Source organism: Chiloscyllium plagiosum, unplaced genomic scaffold (genome assembly GCF_037043375.1).
Source record: "Chiloscyllium plagiosum isolate Xiang-an unplaced genomic scaffold, Cpla_swu_hap1 HiC_scaffold_1, whole genome shotgun sequence".
NCBI lineage: Eukaryota > Metazoa > Chordata > Chondrichthyes > Orectolobiformes > Hemiscylliidae > Chiloscyllium > Chiloscyllium plagiosum.
In genome coordinates this window covers 94627298-94648089 of record NW_028270139.1, presented here as the reverse complement: position 1 = coordinate 94648089, position 20792 = coordinate 94627298, and the positions used below count along the sequence as shown (strand labels likewise).

Sequence of the window (20792 nt, the reverse complement as noted above, 5' to 3'; positions counted from 1 at the left end):
AAATATTGAGAGATAAGTTTGTTCAATAATGAGAATAGTTGTTTTGCTATAATGTGTGTTTCATTAACATAAAATCGCTGTAACGCGATTGATGATTGATAGATAACGTGTTTCTAAAGTGCAATTTTTCTATAGCACGGGGTTGCATAAGAACGCAACCATCATGTTAGAGAAGAACCACTATTATTAGGATTAAAGTAGCATCTCTCTAGAATTAACTTCACTAGAGTGACGTCTTTGATAGGATAGGTCTGAATTGTATAATGTTTTTTTGTTTCAGATAAAATGTATCAGTCTTCATTTGATATGTAAACTTAAAAACTTGAATGCCAGTCAAAATCCTGGTTTTGCTAGAATCCTAACGCACTTTTACTTATATCAACATTGCATTATTTATCGTTTTGGAACATATACCATGTTTTACATAATTATTTGGCAATTTACACCAGCTCATTAAATGGGGAAAAGTAATGAAATTCAAGTTTCTCAAAGAGCATTAAGCTGGTGGAAGTACTTTATTGTCATGGAAGTACATTGAGGCTTTAGATTACATCATTAAAGCTAGCCAAGCTTTCACTAAATTAACATAGTCCAGTTCTATGATTTAGAAAAATCTTTTTTTCTGCCCAATTAATACACCAGTGATCATTTTGTTAATTTTAAACAGGGAGTATAATTCGTTGTATGAGACGATTGGAAGAGCTCCTTCGGCAGATGTGTCAAGCAGCAAAGGCAATAGGAAACACAGAACTGGAAAATAAATTTGCAGAAGGTTTGTATTAAACCATTATTACTATTAGAAGAGTCATATTGCCAAGTTTTAAAAAAGTTCTTTTTGTTCTGCAGTGATGTCATTCCCAGCTTGATATATTCATGGTTTATTATTTACCTTTTCTATAAAAGTAGTGATTGTTCAAAGGAAACATTACTCTCTCCCCTGGGATTCAGTTCATTGACATGACTTGAGCTGTAAGTTTTGGCAGATCAAGACAACCAATGACAGGGAAATTCCATCCAAAGCAACTGAAGTGGGAATTAGTGACTATTACAATAGGGAATAAAAATTCTGATAGCTTTAGAAAAATATCAAAAACTATCTCAACCATTAGCAGCCATTGCCAAGCCCTAAGGAGAAGAGGACTGAGAAGAGACAGATAAACTTGAGAAAAGGGAACCTAAGGAACTGGCCTCTATCTGACTGGAAAAAGAAGCCCATCACTTAATTACTGAAATCAAGGTGCTGATGTGTGAAGTGATGAGAAGAAGCTTTGTCATCTTCATAAATGAGCAATGCAGTACGCATGTGTAGCTAATCACTACTGTAAATGAATAGACCAGCTTTCATATTGCACATGCTTACTTGGCTTAGAAAAGACAGTGCTGCATGGTGGTTCCAAATTGGAATACCAGGCTGTGCAATAAAAATGGCAACAGTCAGAACTATTTTGATTCATCTAGTCAGAGAAGTGATTGCTGGGCCTCTTGCTGAGATATTTGTATCATCGATAGTCACAGGTGAGGTGCTGGAAGACTGGAGGTTGGCAAACGTGGTGCCACTATTTAAGAACAGCGGTAAAGACAAGCCAGGGAACTATAGACTGGTGAGCCTAACTTCGGCGGTGGGCAAGTTGTTGGAGGGAATCCTGAGGGACAGGATGTACATGTATTTGGAAAGGCAAGGACTGATTCGGGATAGTCAACATGGCTTTGCGCATGGGAAATCATGTCTCACAAACTTGATTGAGTTTTTTGAAGAGGTAACAAAGAAGATTTATGAGGGCAGAGCAGTAGATGTGATCTATATGGACTTCAGTCAGACATTCGACAAGGTTCCCCATGGGAGAGTGATTAGCACGGTTAGGTCTCATGGAATACAGGGAGAACTAGCCATTTGGTTTCAGGAATGGCTCAGAGGTAGAAGACAGAGGGTGGTGGTGGTGGATGGTTGTTTTTCAGACTGGAGGCCTGTGACCAGTGGAGTGCCACAAGGAACAGTGCAGGATCCTCTACTTTTTGTCATATGCTTGCATCCAAATCGTTTATGCAAAAGAGGTACAGTTAGTAAGTTTGCAGATGACACCAAAATTGGAGGTGCAGTGGACAGCGAAGAGGGTTACCTCAGAATACAACAGGATCTGGACCAGATGGGCCAGTGGGCTGAGAAGTAGCAGATGGAGTTTAATTCAGATAAATGTGAGGTGCTGCATTTTGGGAAAGCAAATCTTAGCAGGACTTATACACTTAATGGTAGGGTCCTAGGGAGTGTTGCTGAACAAAGAGACCTTGAAGTGCAGGTTCATAGCTCCTTGAAAGTGGAGTCGCAGATAGATAGGATAGTGAAGAAGGCGTTTGGTATGCTTTCCTTTATTGGTCAGAATATTGAGTACAGGAGTTGGGAGGTCATGTTGCGGCTGTACAGGACATTGGTTAGGCCACTGTTGGAATATCGCGTGCAATTCAGGTCTCCTTCCTATCGGAAAGATGTTGTGAAACTTGAAAGGGTTCAGAAAAGATTTACAAGGATGTTGCCAGGGTTGGAGGATTTGAGCTACAGGGAGAGGCTGAACAGGCTGGGGCTGTTTTCCCTGGAGCATCGGAGGCTGAGGGGTGACCTTATAGAGGTTTACAAAATCATGAGGGACATGGATAGGATAAATAGACAAAGTCTTTTCCCTGGGGTCGGGGAGTCCAGAACTAGAGGGCATAGGTTTAGGGTGAGAGGGCAAAGATATAAAAGAGACCTAAGGGGCAACGTTTTCACGCAGAGGGTGGTACGTGTATGGAATGAGCTGCCAGAGGATGTGGTGGAGGCTGGTACAAATTGCAACATTTAAGACACACTTGGATGGATATATGAATAGGAAGGGTTTGGAGGGATATGGGCTGGGTGCTGGCAGGTGGGACTAGATTGGGTTGGGATATCTAGTCGGCATGGACGGGTTGGACCGAAGGGTGTTTCCAGGCTGTACATCTCTATGACTGTATGACTATAGTCATTTAACTGCAATAAGTTTCATAAAGATAATAAAGCTTTGTGATGAAACTTCAACAGGACTTCTCTGAAGGACTTACTTGGATAATGTCCTAGGCTTGCTTCCACAATGACCATACCTCTACTGGAAGGTCAGAAGCAGGGAATATTTGCTGATGATTGCGCAGTGTTCACCACCATTGGCAACTTTTCGGATACTAACTCAGTCCATGTTCATATGCAGCAAGGTCTAGACAGCATCTTGTTTTGGAATGAGAAGTCACAAGTAACATTTGTGCCACATAAGTTTCAGGCAGCGACCCTTTCGACTAGAGATAATCTAACCACCAGTCCTTGACATTCAAAAGCATTATCATTACCGAATCCCCCACATCATAGGGGTTCCCAGTAATTAGAAACAGAACTGGACTGATTATCTAAACAATGTAGTTACAAGAGGAAGTCAAAGGCTGGGAATCTGTGGCAAATAATGGGTGTAGGGCAAAAATCTGACACCCATTCAGAAAAACCTGGTAATTTGACACCCCACTCATCACCTTTAGCATTCACTCCCTTCATCACTTACAGTTAGAGGCTGCAGTATGTACCATCTACAAGTTGCACTGCCATAATTCACCAAGCTCCTCACACAACACCAATCAAACCTGTCAGTTCTACTATCTTGGAAAATAGAGCAAACTGGGAACACCACCATTACAAGTTCCCTTCCAAGTCTCATGCCATTCTGACTCGGAAATATATGTTCCTTCACTGTTGTTGAGTCCAAATACTGTAACTCTCTTCCTAATAGCAATACATGTCTACTTACACACCAAGGACTGCTCCAGTTCAAGGCACCTCAACACCAACACCACAGAGCAATTAGATTTGGACAATAAATGTCAGGAAAGCCAGTGCTGCAGATTTCATGTGAATGCATACAACAGTTTTATCACTGCTTCTACTGAAAATGTGCATTTATTTATAGACCATTATATTACATTTAAATGTTCGAATCAAAAAGAAGTTAAGCATTTGAGGTATTCTCAGTTTGTGTAGGGTTAAGTGATCTTTGCATTCGGAAAACATTTGGTTTTGTCAGAATCCTTGAGTTAAAAATAAAATACACCAGTGATCTTCTTCCTGAGGTCATTCAAGGGCTGAATTGCTGATAGTCCCTGCTTTACCTGACACAGTATGACACTGTCAGTATGCATGGATACATGACCAAACACAATTTTGGACTCTGGAAGAAAATAATAGCTTTCAGAAGAGAAGGAGAGAAGTTAGTTGCCAGTTCTGAGTTAAGACGCAAAATGAGAAGGTCCATAACATTAATCGTTTTCTATTGCTTGAACTTGCATACTTCCCACCATGAATTAATAGTGTTTCAGGATGAAATACATCTTTATAGGGATCATCAGCAAAGCACAAATATGAATTTAGAAAGGCATCTGCTGAAACTTCAGATGTTCTGGTTGAACCATAAGAATTTTATTTAATACAGGATTATCTTTTATTTTCAGGAATTACCAAGATCAAAAGAGATATTGTATTTGCTGCAAGTCTTTACCTGTAACTTTGAAGTAACAGCAGCAGAAGCACCATCCACTTTCAGGTTGAAATTAAAGAACATGTTTGTGAAATGTCCAGCAGCATTGAGGTAGATGATTTTTATGGAGAGATGTCTTTGGTTAAGGAATAAATAGACAACAAATGAGGATTGGCAAACTTTGTATTTTTTTTATTTTCCATTGCTTTTGTGTGTAGTTGAACTCAAGCACCATCAAAGCAAGCTTCAACAGCTGGAACTGTACATAACTGTTATTTTAATAAACATTTTACATTTTGCACTAATCTGACTGCTTCACATCATTTTAGCGATAACCGTTTAATGTAGAAATAAAAAACATGAAATTATTAACAAAATTTAATTGTATATAAGAATATTTAATATATACAAAGTGGATTCCAAGGGTATAGCAGCAGATGCTTATCCATATAGATGGTTATCAACTTGAGTAGGTGTGTATCATGAAATTCTGTTCTGACAGTTATACAGTCAGACAGATTTACATTCACTGATGCACAGGATGATCTTTTATTGCTGATGATTCCTGCCAAAATGGTTTCCGTGTGTCTCGTGAAGAGTTGAATGTGAATTTTCCTCATCTGAACGTGAAATTCTAACCACTCTGTCTTTGAAAAAGTCTGACACATACACCACCTGATTTTTTTAAAAAAAAAGATGCATTAGGGTAATATTTGAAATCTGTTTATACCTGTGTGTGGCACAAGAAAGGAATTTAGATGGCTGTGATCAAATTGTCTTCCTACTCCCTTTGCATGTCACTCAAACAAGCAGATTATTAATGAAATCTGAGAATACATCTGGGCAGAAAAATTTAACATAGAAGGTCCAAAAGCCTATTTTGGAAGAAAAACCTAAGTATTAAGATTAAAATTCTGTACAAATGGCACCAAGATTGTTTCTAGAAAAGAACATGGAATATTGAATTATTTTAAGGAGCAATATTGGCAATACATTACATTAGGTTTCAATTAGTCTGGGTTTGTTTCACACCACAGGATTAGTAAACACTGTGGTTTATCCTCCATTGTTCTGGTCAGTTCCCCATTGACGTCAGAGCATACCCAGTATAGTTTTTCTTCCCAAAGGTGCCAGCTAGATATAAGGTCGGTTTGTTCACGTACGCTGAGATCACCTGGTTCCCTCGTCATTTATCAATCCTCTGCTGATTGTTTGATTTTCCATTTTAGATCAATTACAATTTTCTTCAGTTGAGAGTATGGTGCTGGAAAAGCACAGCCAGTCAGGCAGCATTCAAGGAGCAGGAGAATCGACGTTTCGGGCATAAGCCCCTCATCAAGAATCTCCTGCTCCTCAGGTGGTGTCTAATCTGCTGTACTTTTCCAGCACCACACTCTAGACTCTGATCTCCAGCATCTGCAGTCCTCACTTTCTCCTACAATTTTCTTCAGTTTATTATAAGGGAGACGGAACCACACTGAAATTTGCAGTCAGCATCGAGCAAACGTCATCAATCTTTTATTACATTTTGTGTCATTTTGTACTAGAACTTGCTGAAATGAGCAAAAATGGATGACAAGTCATTCAGTCCAGGTGTTCAGCCCTTCCAAAACCATCCTACCTAATCAGTTTTATCCTGTCCATTACCTAACCTGGCATAGCGTCTTTTACTGAGGAAAAACATCAATTTCTAACTAATCAGATTAAAAGGTTCATTCTCAACAGAGTCTGAGGCAAATATTGTTTAAAATACTTAATTTGATGCGAAATCAATTATAGCAAACAAAATAAAAAAGGAAAGCAAGGTGAGATTAAGGGACAAACGTATGGATAGAAATAACATTTTTAAAATATTTACATTTCAACTTAATGATGAAAGACTACATTTGAACAAATTGATTTTCAGTCTCCAGTTGATTGGCAATAATCTAACATTAATTGCATGTAAAACAAAATCACCTACATTTGAATATATGGCCTTTTCTTTCATGGCGAGGATAGCAAGATTCTACTATGTTTCATGTAGGTTCTCTTGAAGGTTCAGGACATCTCAGACAACAGCTGCCTGGGCTCCGTGTTTAACTGAAAGTTGCTGTTTGATTTAGACTTTTAATAGTCAGCACTGTTAGACTATCAACAGTAACACAGGCAAATTGAGAGAATAGAGTGGCAAATAACGTAAAAGGGATCTCAGATGCACCAGTATGTAAACAGACCCCAATCCACCTTTACTACCCACTTAGTATTAGGAACAAAGTACTTCGCAGGGCAGGACAATGTGAAAAATTTTAAAGGTTCTAATCTTAAGGTCTACAGTGTATCAAGAGATGTGATGGATAATGAGGAGCATGTCAGGTGGTCTCCACATGTGGATCTATGTGTGAATTGCCTGAGAAGTTTAAATATCCAAGGTATGTTGGACAGATTCAAATCAAAATGCTGGAAAAACTCATGTCTGGTGTCATATGTGGAGATACAGGGAGATGGTAACATGGTGGTGATAGCACTGGGCTGGTAATCCAGCCACCCAAGATTCACCCAGACACATTCCCGGGTGATAGAGACTCATCCATCCACAGTAGCTGGTGTAGTTTCAATCTGGAATTGAAAGCTAATCTCAGTGATGGAAACTGTGAAACTATCATTGCTTATCGTAAAAGAAAATCTGGTTCATTAATGGCCTTCTGGGAAGGAAATACGCTGCCCTTATTCAGCTTGCCCAACATGTGACTTCAAGCTGAACAAGACATTCACTTCACAAGTAATAAATGCAGTCTTGTCAGCAACACACTCAGCCCATGAAAGAATAAAAATAAATTCAATCTGACTTTGGAACCGAAGGCAGCTAGGAAAGTGATGTTGGCTGTACAGTGCCTTAGTGCAGTTCTTTCTGTATGCGTTGGATTTTGCTGTAACACAGAAATGTTAGCATCAGTGCAAAATGGTGTATTGAAATGGCAAGTGACCAGGAGATTGTGATCTTTCTTGTGAGCAGAACAAACTGTTCCACAAGGCAGTCACCCAGTCTGCATATTTGGTCTTGCCAATGTAGAGAGGTTACATTGTGAGCAACAAATACGGTAGATTAGATTGAAATAAGTACATTACTGCTTTACCTGGAAGCTTTTGGAGAGGGTTCAGAAAGCTTACTAGGATGTTGCCAGGATTGGAAGGTTTGCATTATAGACTGGACTTTTTACACTGGAGCATAGAAGGTTGAGGGGTGACTTTCTAGCAGTTTATAAAATCATGAAGGGCATAGATTAAGTAAATAGCAAAGATTTTTTTTCCCGAAGGTGGGTGAGTTCAAAATTAGGGGGCATATTTTTAAGGTGAATGGAAAAAGATTTAAAACAACCTGAGGGACAACATTTTCACACAAAGGGAGATGCATGTATGGAATGAGCTGCCAGAGGAAGTGGTAAATGTGGGTACAGTTGCAACATTTAAAAGACATTTGGGCAGGTACATGAAAAGGAAACGTTTAGAGGGATATGGGCCAAATGCACACAAGTGGGACTATTTTAATTTGGGAAATCTGGTCAGCATGAATGAGTTGGACTGAAGGGACTATTTCCATGCTGTATGACTCTGACTTGTTCCCAGATTTGGAAGCAAGGAAGGAGATGGTAAAGGGATGAATGTTGCATCTTCTGCATAGGATGGTCTATAGCATTTTCCACTTAGGCACTTTACAGCTTTCAGGATTCAATATCAAGTTCAATAACTTGAGACTGTCAACTCTCTTCTATTTTAACTTGTCTCCCCACACCCATTATTCTGCATGCATAGGTTTGATCTCAGCAGAATACACCAATTTTCTGCTATGAATGCCTACCATTAACACCAGTACTGTTCATCTACATCCAGCACCATTTGCAATCCTTTTCCTGTTTTGCTCTGGGACACATTTTCTATCTGTTCCAGTTGTTCTTCCTCCCAATGTCTGATCCTAGCGGAATCAAACATGATCATCTTGAATGGCGGAGTGGGCTCAATAGAGAAAATTGTTTCTATTTTTTACTATTCTGTTTTTATTCCAGATCTTCACCATCTGCAGTAATTTATTTTTATTAAAATCTGGTACACAACTGGGTAACTCAACAACACCCGGACCTCATGACTACTCTCTGATCACCCAACCTGCCCCCAACTGGCCACCCATCCCTCGTCTTAACTGACCACCTACATGCACCTAACCATTCATCCATTTGCTCATTCATTCACTTGCAGTCAATAAACCATATTTAAAAACTGCATCTTTAAATTTACCAGCTGTAATATGGCAGCTGGAAAAAGGAGTGTATCCTGTCTTCCTGGACTCTAATCTTCATCAGTATCTGGTTGGAAGACCTTTGCATGCAGTGGCTACTGCTCAGAGTATTTCAGCACATGAGTACTTTGTATCAGCATGTACCAAGGAAGAGGATGCTGACAAAATCAAGTTGGTCAAGGTAAGGAATGGGGCAGAAACTTATTGGATGTACTGGAAGGAATGGATATGCACCTGGTTCAAATAACAAACCATGTTGTGAAGGGAAATGGGAGGAGAGACAGCAGAATGGATGTTGCTGAGATGGCAAAGGATTGTATATTATTCAATATTCAATAAAGTATACAAGACGCTTCTGATAATTATAGTCTGGTCAGTTCAACATGAGTGGTGGCTATGGTTCAAAACCAATAATTGAAAAAAAACAGACAGTTGGGAGTGCTTTGAATTGAGAGCAAGCATGAATTTTTAGGATGTAAATCATGTTTGAATAATTTACTTTTTTTGATAAAGTAGAAAAGGCTGATGAAGAAAATGTGGATTTTATATCAGTGTTTTGAGTAGCAAATGCTGTGAGATGCAAAAGGATCTGGATGTTGTGCATGAATCGTGAAAGGCTTCATCCAGATACAGCAAGTAATTAGGAAAGCTAATAGACCGATGTGTATATCTTGAGGCAAATAATAGAAAAGTAAGATGGTTATCCTTAAGGTATACAGGGCACTAATGAAACAAATCTAGTTGTGTATAGCGTAGTATTATCTATAGTAATGTTACCTCACTTAAGGATGGATGTATATGAATTGGAAGCAGTTCTGAGAAGGCTTGCTAGACTAATGCCTAAAATGAGGAAAGACTGGGCAGGTTAGGCTTGTATTTGTTGGAGTTTAGAACAGTACAAGTCATTCCGCTGTAACGTGTTTTGTCAGAGCGAATTGGTTGTAACATGATTGGTGAATTGTGGACGTTGTATACTGAATGGGTATAACGATTTTCTATTCGCGACCTTGTATAGTGCAATTTTATATAGTGCAGGGTTGCAGAGAAACACAACTGTCATGTTATAGCAGAACAACCTGTAAAAGATTACTTCCTTGACAAGATAAATGTAGAGATGTTTCCTTTATGGGAGAATCCAGAACTGGGGGGTCACCGTTTAAAAATCAGGGATTGCCGATTTAAAACAGAAAAGGCAATTATTTTTTTCTCACAGAGGTTCACTAACCTTTGGAACCCTCTTCCTGTAAAGGTGATGGAAGCAGAGTCCTTAAATATTTTTAAGGCAGAGATGGATTGATTCTTATTTTTAAAAAGGGGATTGAAAGGTTATGAGGGGTGGGTGAGAATGCGGATTTAAGGTTACAATTAGATCAGCCATCATCATATTCAAATGCACAGCAGGCTCAAGGGGCTGAATGGCCTACTCCTGCTTCTGATTTCTATGCTCACAGGAGCATATGCAAAAGGCTGGTTAACGAAACTGAGGCCAATCGACTGCTATGGGTCTTAAGCCAACAGAATGCAGACAAGTCAATTGGCAGATTTAATTTGATACAGAGAAGTGTGGAGTGATGTATTTTGACAGAAGGAATAGGGACTGACAATGTAGACTTAATTATTCATATTCTAAAGCATACATAGGTGGTGGGACCCAGGGTTTATGTGCATAGATCTTTGAAGAGTAGTACATCCATATCTTGTCACCATACTTGAGGAATAACAAAGATGCATTTGAGTTGCCCCAAGGAAAGGAATTTAGCTACAAGGTTAGAGAAGCTGGATGTGTTTGTTCTCTTTAAGCAAAGGAATTTTATAGCGATGTATAGGATTGAGGTAGGTTTGGATAAAATAAACAAGCTTTTCCAATGTGCTAATGATACCAGAATTAGGGGACACAGATTGGTCAGAGGTGCAAGAAGTGGTCTTTTATACCATGAATGGTAATGACCTGAAACTCACACCAACAGGGATGCTGACAGCACAGACGACTGATGATTTTGAAAGGAAATTGAATGGCACTTGAAGGAAACAAATTTGGAAGGTTATGGGAGTAGATAGTGGGATTCTCTACAGAAATCCACCAAGGACCTGTTAGTCCAAATGGCTGTGTCAGAGTACTCTCTCGGCTGGTCATTAAATATATTCAAGGCTGAGATAGATTTTTAGACCAGTAAAAGGAAGGAGGATTTGTGGGAAAAGGCAGGAAAGCAGAAGTGAGGATTATCAGCTTAGCCATCATCTGGGTGGGGGAGCAGACTCACTGGGCCAAATGGCCTACTTCTGCTCCTACATCTTATGATCTTCTCGTTCTGTTTCATAACAACTGTGACTCTCATGTCAGGTTCATCTCCTTGATGCCTGCTACCACTCTAGACCCTAGGTGACATTGAACTTAGGCAGCTCTTTCTGCTTCACACTGAACTTCCGACAAACATAACAAGTCAGTTAATCATACAAGTCATTAAGCCTGGCCTACCGTTGAAAATGATTATGACTGGTCCTCAGCCTCAATTTCAATTTCCTACTTTTCCCCATGGTCACATGGGATCCTAAAATTTATCTATCTTCACTTTTAATGTAGTCAACATTGGAATATCACAATCTTCTGGGATAGAAATTCCCAAGATTCAAACCTTTTGAGTAAAGAAAATCTCTTCATCCCAGACTCAAACAATCAGCATCTTATCCTGAAACTGTGTCTCCTCATTCAAGATTCTTCAGTGTCCATCCTATCAAATCCCTTCAAAATCTTGTTTCCAATGCGATCACCTATGAAAGCCTTTTAAAGTACTCCAGATAAGGCTGCACCAAAAGCTGTACAATTATGGCAAGAGTTTCCCATTCTTGTATTCCAATCTGTTGTATTAGAGACCATAATAGCATTTGCCTTCCTGCAATCATATGAATCGTGATTTGGCTACAAGTTGTTGTCAAACTGCATTTTATCTTGATCATTGTCATAATTCCTTATTATGAGTGAAAATTTGCTCTTTCATTTCAAGACATTGTCAAATATTACTGATTTAATGCAACCCCCCCCCCCCCCCCCCCCTCAATTAAATCATTTGTATATTTCCTCAGCTGTCTCAAAAAAGGGCTCAGTCTCAATTTGAATTTATCAATTTTATTTGCTTATTTTGAATTGTGCCAGTTTGGAAGCTCCACCTGCACTGGAAGTGCAATGATTCTTCAGGAGAATACTTGGGATGAGGGGATGCTATTATGAAAAAAACCTGGTGATACATTCTATTTTCTGAAAATGTGGAGTTAAAGGAATAATTTAATTGAGATATTTGAAATAATTTAGAATTGGTAACATCATTAGGGAGTTATTCTTCCTTCTAAGTCAGTTATCAGACTTAATGAGACTTGATTACAGATTTTAAGTTAAACTGGAATCTAAGAAGAAAATAACTTCACAAAAATGGTGGTGTGATTATGGAATCTGCAGGCCCTCACCAAATTCACTTGATTTATAGAGTGTTTAATAGTGAGAAGCAAATATATTAAAGGTTATTTAGCATATCCAAAAGTAATTACAATGCAGACAAGGGCATTCAGCCTATTCAAATCATGTCCAAGTCCCATAAATGTACTCCATCCTCATAGTCCTAAAAATTAATTCCCTCAAATGTTATCTTTGGAGATACGTACTGGAGCTGTCTTGGCAAATAACAATGTTGCATACCATCAAAAAAATGTCTTTTGTTGCCATTTATACTTTTGTGTAAGTTGTAACATTTCAATAAATTGTTGATTGTAAGTCAATTATATTTTGCTTAAGCAAAGCAGTAAATAATTCTGTCAGCACTGTGAATAAATGTATCGCATAATGATCACTTGTGCCTTGTCATTGAAGTTGACACCTACAAATGCACATTGTAAATTTTGCAAGATAAAAATTCTAAGTTATCCATTCACATGAATGGGAATTCTATGGCTAAAAAAAAATCACTAGCTCCACAATAATTCTAATAAAAGTTTATTGATCTGAAATGTTAACACTGTTTCTTTGTCCATAGATTCCATCTAGCCTGCTGTGTATTTCCACCATTTTCTGTTTTTGTTTTAGGTTTTCCCTGTTTCTCAGTATTTTACTTCAGCAGTCAACAATGACAAAAAGCAGTAAATAAAGAATTTATTTCTACTTACAACCAGGATGGCGACAATAGCTCCCTCAATTAAGCCAGTCAGTACATCACTCCAATGGTGTTTGTAATCGGACACACGTGAGAGGGCCACATAAACTGCACATGCAATTAAGCCAAATTGAAGTGTTGGACGTAGAAGTCTGGACCAATCGCCCACCATTCGTGCCTGAAGATAAAACTGATGAGAAATGCAATTTCATGTTAAAGCCATTGAAGTCTTTTTCTGGATTCTTAACAGTATGAAATTGTTAATGTTTTGGACAAAAGAAACACTTCCTTTCAGTAAAACAGACAATTGTTCACTTAAATGATCTTTCTAGAATTCCAAACAATGAAGTGAAGCTGAGTTCAAAATTCTCCCTATGCATCCTAAATCTGTTTTTTTTTTGTTTAAGCAAAACTGCTTTTTCCATGGCCTTTAATATCCTGTTCTCATCAGGAAAAACAAATGTTTAGAAATAAACTCTTTATTTTAAAGCTAAGATTAATTGCAAAAACATTGTGCAACTAGGTTGATCTTCCACAGACGAATTAAACTTTAATGACTCATTTGTGGGTTCAGGATTATGGACATGTTTAAGGAAACATGACAATACCATTGAGGGATCTTGTGCATCATGAAAATCTCACCATTATATAATTTATTCAATGGAACAGGCTAAATTGTAATAGTTATTATTTGAGAGTGCCGAAGGTATTTCAAGAACAAACTTCCTTATGGTTTTGAGAGAAATTATGTTTACATTTTCCAAATGTGTTTTTTTATTGACCTATACCACATCGGGTCCCATGAGGTTTATGGAAGAGATTGCCCACAAAATTAAAGACATTAACATTTTTTTTTCTCCAGTGATTCAATCGATGATAAACTTTTGACTTTCTCGCTTTTCCCCCAGTCATACATTTTTCTTGTACTCTCCTGAAAGCCCATACTGTAGAGATTGTTCCTTGGATACCAGAAACTTTATTACACTTTGCTTATTGCACTTCCTCATGGATAGCAAGCTCTTTGGTTGCAGGAGTGTTACAATCAAAACTAATCCCACTGTCAACTACAGTCTATACACATGCCCTTATCAGCACCAGGTGCTTATACGTTCCATCCGATTCAACACAAACTTGCTTTGAACTATGAGTTTTCCCAGTATTTCTGCCTCTTTTTCATAGTCTTCCATGATGAGTGTTTATTGAGGACACATTGATTACAATTATACTGGAAAACTGGAATGGATATTCCCTGTATCTGGCACTTTTACACTAACTGTAACGTAAATACAATTTAAGGCAGTTTGTGTTCAAAACTGCATCAATAAAATATCTTTTTGTCCTAACTGAAAACCAAGCAGGAATGTCAAGCAATTTCCTCTCTCTATTTATGTAGAGAAATGTAAAATGCTTCCTCTTAAATAAATACTATGATTCAGGAACTGGCAGTTCTTAAATGTGTTTTCTGAGCAACAAACTTCATATTTTTAAGACATGAATATCTATCTGTATAAAGCAAAATGAAATTTCAAACATTTAAAATAGTCACTGCTGTTTTATTAATATTGGTTATTTCCCTCAAAAGGATATATGCATCAAGTTTACACAAAACTAAATTACAATTTTGAGGCTGAGCTGCCTTCCTCCATTCTAAAAAACGTTTTATTACAGTTTGTGGTGTGCAAAGTAACTTAGATAGCTTCCCACTTTCAGATTGTTCTCTGTCAGTCACTGTTTTAGGGAAGTGAGTTAATTCATAGAATCATGCTGTAATGAAGAGCCCATCAAATCTGTACAGCCAAATGCACTGCTGTCTACAGTAGCCCCATTTTCCTGCACTGAGTCCCTCTCAAATGGATTGATGGTACTCCTCAAGGATCAGGAAATAGTGTCTATACATAGTCCAAGTTTCAGAGCCATAATCAAGCATTGGAAGGATAACTGCCTTATACACAATGATCTTGGTATCAGATCTTGTCATCTATATACTGAAGTTCCACAAGAAGGGTCAGGGTCATTTTGGTCTTGGATTTCAACCTGTTATGGTTGAAAGGTTTTCCGTCCATCCTGTGGACAATGACAGCATATTTTTTGACAAGGTAAAGAATGGTGGTAATGAAAATGGCAAAAAGTACATCCTGATTGACCCTGTCTTGACTGCAAAGAATTCTTTCATATTACCATCGGTGAGGATTACTGTTGACACAGTGTGAGGGAGGAGATGGAGAATGTTGATGAATTTCAGTGGACAGCCAGCCTTTAACAGGTCTCCCATTGCACTTCCTGACTGACTGAGTCAAAAACCTTGGTCAGATCGATGAAGGCCACATAGAGTGATTGGTGTCGTTCCTGGCATTTCTCTTCACTGAGCAGTGTAACTCATGTCCATTGTCCCACCAGTTTGGTCAGACACCACACTGACTTTCAAGAAGGATTTCCTCAGAGACCAGGAAAAGGTGCTTAGTGATGATGGGGGTGATGGTTTTCGCAGTGATGGAGAATAGGGAGCTTCCTCAGTAGTTCCCACAGCCCACTTTATCTCCTTCCTTGAAGACGATGGCAATGGCAGCATCTCTGAAATCAGCAGGGATTTCTCCTTTGTCCCAAACTCTTCAAAGAGTTCATTTTAATGGAGTGGACGCAATCTTGAAAGACCTGAACACAACCAAAGGTTTCTTCATGCTGTGAAGAAACCTTTGGCAAAAGACCAGGAAACACCAAGACTGGTTCAATGAGAATAACCACATCATCTAAGATCTCATCAACAAGAAGAGCTCTCCCATGCTTGGCGAACAAAAATCACCAGTGAGGCAAAGAGGAGAACTAATCAAACACCAACAGCAAAATTACAAAGAAGAACAAAGCAAGTCAAGAACAAATAGTGCACTGAGAAAGCTAAAGAGTTGAACTTTTTGCTGACAAGCACAACACTCTGAATTTCTTCAGTGCTACCAAGGCGGTATATGGACATAAGAAGACAGTGAAGTCTGCAGATGCTGGAGATCAGAGTTGAGAATGTGTTGCTGGAAAAGCGCAGCAGGTCAGGCAGTATCTGAGGAGCAGGAAAATCAACGTTTCAGACCAGAGTCTGATTCAAAGCCAGCAGCTTTGATTCTCCTGCTCCTCAGATACTGCCTGACCTGCTGTGCTTTTCCAGCAACACACTCTCAACAGTATATGCACATAATACCCTTGGCCTTAAACTGGTGCAGAGTAAAGGTGGCATTCTTTGAGAGACAGAGAAAATATCAGTCTCCAATGGACTGAACATTTCAAAGAACTCCTGATCCATGATACAATCACAAGGACATGTTTAAGGAAATCCCCCAATACACCATCAAAGATGATCTCAGATTTCCAACTGGTGTGGCAGAAGCTGAAGCATCCATTAGACATATGAAGATTGGAAAGTGGGAGAAATAGAAAGGATTCCAAACTTGGAGGAGCAGAACCTACCTGTCATTTCCATCAGCTGTTCCTGCTGTATTAGCCATTGTATTTACATGACAAGTCCAGTTCTGTTTGCGGTCAATGGTAAATCCAATGGTAAATTCAGTGACGCTAATGCCTTTGAATATCAAGGGATGATGGTTAGATTGTTCTTTGTTGGAGATGGTCATTGCCTGGCATTCATGCAATGTGAATGTTACTTGTCATGTTTTAGATATTCTCCATCTCTTGCTGCATTTGAACATGGACTGCTTCGGTATCTGAGGAGTCGTGAATGATGCTGAACAATACACAATCATTTTGATGAAGGGAAAGTCATTGTTGAAGCAACTGAAGATGGTTGTGCTAAGGATGCTGTCCTGAGTGACTTTCACAGAGATGTCCTGGAGCTGGGATGACTGACCTCCAACAACCATAATGATTTTCCTTTGTTCCAAGTACAACTCCATCTCGTGAAGAGCTTTTCCCCCCGATTGCCACTGATTCCTGTTTTGCTAGGGTTTCTTGATGCCACACTTTGCCTGTTTTAACTCGAATTGGTCTAAGCACCCTGTTATAATGTCTTTAACTTCAGGTGAGGAGGAGTTTCTTCTCTGAAAGGGTAGTGAATCTGTGGAATTTTTACCTCAGAGAGCTGTTGAAGCTGGGTCAATAAGTATATTCAAAGCTGAGATAGGATGGATTTTAAATCATAAGAGAATCAAGGATTATGGAGAAATATGAGGAAAGTGAAGTTGAGGATTATCAGATTGGCCATGATCTCATTGAATGGTATAACATTTTTGATGGGTTGAATAGCCTACTTTTGTCCTACATCTTATGGTCTCTAACATCTTCTCTATCACAAATATTGTCTGCTTTCTGTTTCCATCGCTTTTTGAATATAGGATTCACTTTTGCTATTATTTCATGGGAAGTCAGTATCTCCGGCAAAGTCAACATTTATCACCCTTAAACTGTTCAGCAACTGAACATTGCTATGGGTCTAGAGTCACATTAAGGCCAGACCAGGTGACAGTAGAAGGTTACACTTCTCTGAAGGGCATTACTGAATCAGATGGGTTCTTCAAATATAGTTTCATGGTTAGTATTATAGATTGCCTATTAATTCCACATTTGCTAATTGAATTTGGAATTTATTAACTGCTGTGGAGGAATCCAAATCCAAGGCCCCCGATCAATTGCCAAGTGTTCCAGACTATTATTCCAGTGACAACACATTATTTCCTCCCCTCTTTGATATCTGACAGTTCCCTGAATCTAGGGAGTTTTGGACCATTAAAACAAATGCTAGAATTATCTCACTAACCCCTTCTTTCAGGACTTTAGGATGAATTCCACCAGGAGCCAGACTTTCAGAAGAAGGTTCGGAGGGTCACTTGAAACATTAACTCTGCTTTCTATCCACAAATGCTGCTAGACCTGTTGAGTTTCTCCTGTAGTTTCTATGAACTGTTCAGCTAGGCTTAACTTTGTCCAACTGACTTTTCCGGGCAATATACAGACAAAAATCTCCCATGATTATCACCATGCCTTTCTGACAAACTTCTATTATGTCTTTCTTCATGCTCCACCTTAATATGTGGTTCCTCTTAGGGGGCTTGTGCACCAGCATCATTCCCACAGATGACTTCTTGCTTTAATCATTTCACATCTCTACCCAAATCAATCTTTGAGCTTCATATTTAACTCTCAAATCTGATTTGCCCCATGTCAACTTGCACATGGCTCAAATAATCATCCAAAGGTTATGACCTTTGAGGATCTGTCATTGTTACTTAGGTGCCTAGTTTCTTAATACAAAATCTCTTTCTTTGTCCTGCCCATGTTGTTAGTACCTACAAAAACCGTGATGACTGGATCTTCCCCCTCTCACTGAAATTCCTCTTCAGCCAAATCCTGGCACCAGCAGATAACACAGCTGTCCGGAACCACATTCTTTGCTGTGGAAAATGCTCTCGATAATTTCTTTAATGACAGCTACATTCCTTTTTGCTCCTCCCACTTGATTGGCTTCCCATACCATAACGCTATATCATTTTTGCACACCTTGTGACATGGCTGAAGTAATGTTCAATGAATTCAGTTGAGTTCAGTTCTATGTGCAACCCCTCAGATACTGAAACATTCTGGGTCTACAAGCAGCAATGACCTGGAGAGCTTTGGTTGTTTAATAGCAATTAACATTCAGGCCACACAAGTACCAGGTAAAGACCATTATCAACAATGGTGAACATTGTTGTAAACATTGTTTACAATCAATACATTGCTGTCACTGAATCACCCCACATTTTGGGATTTCTATTGACCTTAACTGGACCAGCAGCAAAAATGCTGTGTTTATAAGAGCAGGCCAGAGGCTGGGTATTTTGCTTGCTATCTCGTCTCATAACTCAAAGATTGTCCACCATCTATAAGGCAAAAATCAGCAAAATTCAAACAATCATATTTTGCACTCACCCCCAAAATCATAGGTTTTTTTTCCAGTTTATAAACGATCTCTACTTCACTGGAGAGGTATGGCTCTGACATCATGCAAAAAGCTCAATATCTTCTGGCACAATGCAACCCACTTAAATGGCACATCCATCGTTCTCTTTAAACATTCACTCCCTTCACCACAGGCACATTGAGGCTGCAGTGTATAACAGCTCTAAGATGCCGTGTGTTCAACAAATTCTTCATAACCACCGAGGAGAACATTGGCAGCAGATACATGAGAACAGCACCAACTGCAAGTTCCCTTCCAAACAACAAACTACACTGACTTGGAAATATATCAATAGTCCTTTGTTGCTGAGTCAAAATCCTGGAATTCTGCCCCTGACAGAACTGTGGGTGTACTGCCATCACATGGACTGCAGAGGTTCAAAAAGGCCACTAACACATCGGGGAAATTAGACGCACGCAATAAATGCCTAGCCAATAACACCCACATCTTGTTAATACACTGGCTTAGGCTCTTTAATATGTAAATACAAAAACTCTTTTAAATTACATTCTCAAGGTGGTTATCTAACAATAGGTGTTATTTTAGCTCAGACAATGTATTAAAGACGTGAACTTAAAGTCTGTTCCAATGTAGAGTCAGTTTTATTTCTAAAGTGGAACTTTCAGAATCCTACATGGATTTATGCTGTTTTTGAGTTAAATAAAATGTAGTTCTGCAACTACAGATCCATCCCATAAATTTACATGTGTGCATGTGCAGGAGAGATAGGGTGGGTGTGTATTTACAGGTATGTGCATGTGGGTGTCAGTGCATATGCAAGAGTGTACATATGTGTGTGTAAGTTTATTCAAGTATGTGTGTGAGTGTGATGGGGTATAAGCCTGTCAGAGGTTGCGTACGTGGGTGAGAGTGTGGGGGTGCATGTGTGTGCATATGAGAAAGAGCTTGTGTATGACAAAGGGTGAGCATGAGTGTGTGAGTATGTAGTGTTTGTGTGTGTGAGAGAGAGAGTCTACAGTGCAGTGGAGTCACCTATAGTTTGTCATGAGGCCATCCCCATAGATATCAAACTTGGCTATGATGCTAGTGTCCCCTACAATGACAGCATCACGGCAACCTTGGGTTCATGACACACTATAGGTGAGTCCACTGCACTATACACTCTCTGACACACTCACAGATACCACCTGGAGTCAACCGTCAGTTAAAGACTGGCGTCTGTGAGGCCAAAATGTAATCATTCACTTGGTACTTCTAACTGAAAATTGTTGCGAATGCCTTAACTTTTGCACTGATGTGTAGGCTCCCTGATCATTGAGGATGGGGATATTTGTGTAGGCACTTCCTCCAGTGAGTTGTTTAACTGTTTATCACCATTCATGACTGGATGAGGCAGGACTGCAGGTTTTAGACCTGATCCATTGGATATAGGTTGACACCAAGATTTTTGGAAATGTCTGGTGCTGCTCCTCACATGTCCTCCTGCACTCTCCATTGAACCAGGATTGATTTCTTGGCTTGATGGTATTGACAGAGTAGTGGACATGCCACACGACGAGTTTACAGATTATGGTTAAATATAATTCTGCTGCTGTTGGCCCACAGCACCTCATGGATGCCTAGCCTTGAGTTGTTCAATCTGTTCAAAATCTAATCCAATTAGTCATGATTTGGAGATGCCGGCACACATATATTTTGTGGGGTGAATTTGTACTTGCAGAGTTACATTGTACTTTGCTCAAAAACTGCATGCATTCATGTAGAACTCTGAGTTCAAAAACTGCATGAATTTATGTAAAACTCTGTTATCTCACTTTTTAGATTAGAATCAATCTAAACATCAGGTCATAGACAGAGAACACAGGGGGCTAACACCTTCAACATATTGTCTAGCTATCACCATTTGTGGGCGGCACGGTGGCACAGTGGTTAGCACTGCTGCCTCACAGCGCCAGAGA

The 20792-nt window shown here is 39.2% G+C and overlaps 2 protein-coding genes across 4 annotated transcripts in view; one reads left to right on the top strand and one right to left on the bottom strand.

Moving 5' to 3' along the window:
• The window catches only part of mtrex (Mtr4 exosome RNA helicase), a 127246-nt gene extending 122418 nt beyond the window's left edge, over window positions 1–4828 (top strand). For both annotated transcript variants that reach the window (XM_087989071.1, XM_087989076.1), the window contains 2 exons: window positions 668–772; window positions 4498–4828. In XM_087989071.1, the coding sequence (XP_087845197.1) occupies window positions 668–772; window positions 4498–4550 (158 nt within the window). In that variant the 3' untranslated portion in view covers window positions 4551–4828. The remainder of the gene's footprint in view (window positions 1–667; window positions 773–4497) is intronic.
• Window positions 4689–20792, bottom strand: part of plpp1a (phospholipid phosphatase 1a) — a 98576-nt gene continuing 82472 nt past the window's right edge. For both annotated transcript variants that reach the window (XM_043688708.2, XM_043688718.2), the window contains exons 5-6: window positions 12949–13125; window positions 4689–5198 (exon numbers count right to left, since the gene is read on the bottom strand). In XM_043688708.2, coding sequence (XP_043544643.1) covers window positions 5073–5198; window positions 12949–13125 — 303 coding nt within the window. In that variant the 3' untranslated portion in view covers window positions 4689–5072. The remainder of the gene's footprint in view (window positions 5199–12948; window positions 13126–20792) is intronic.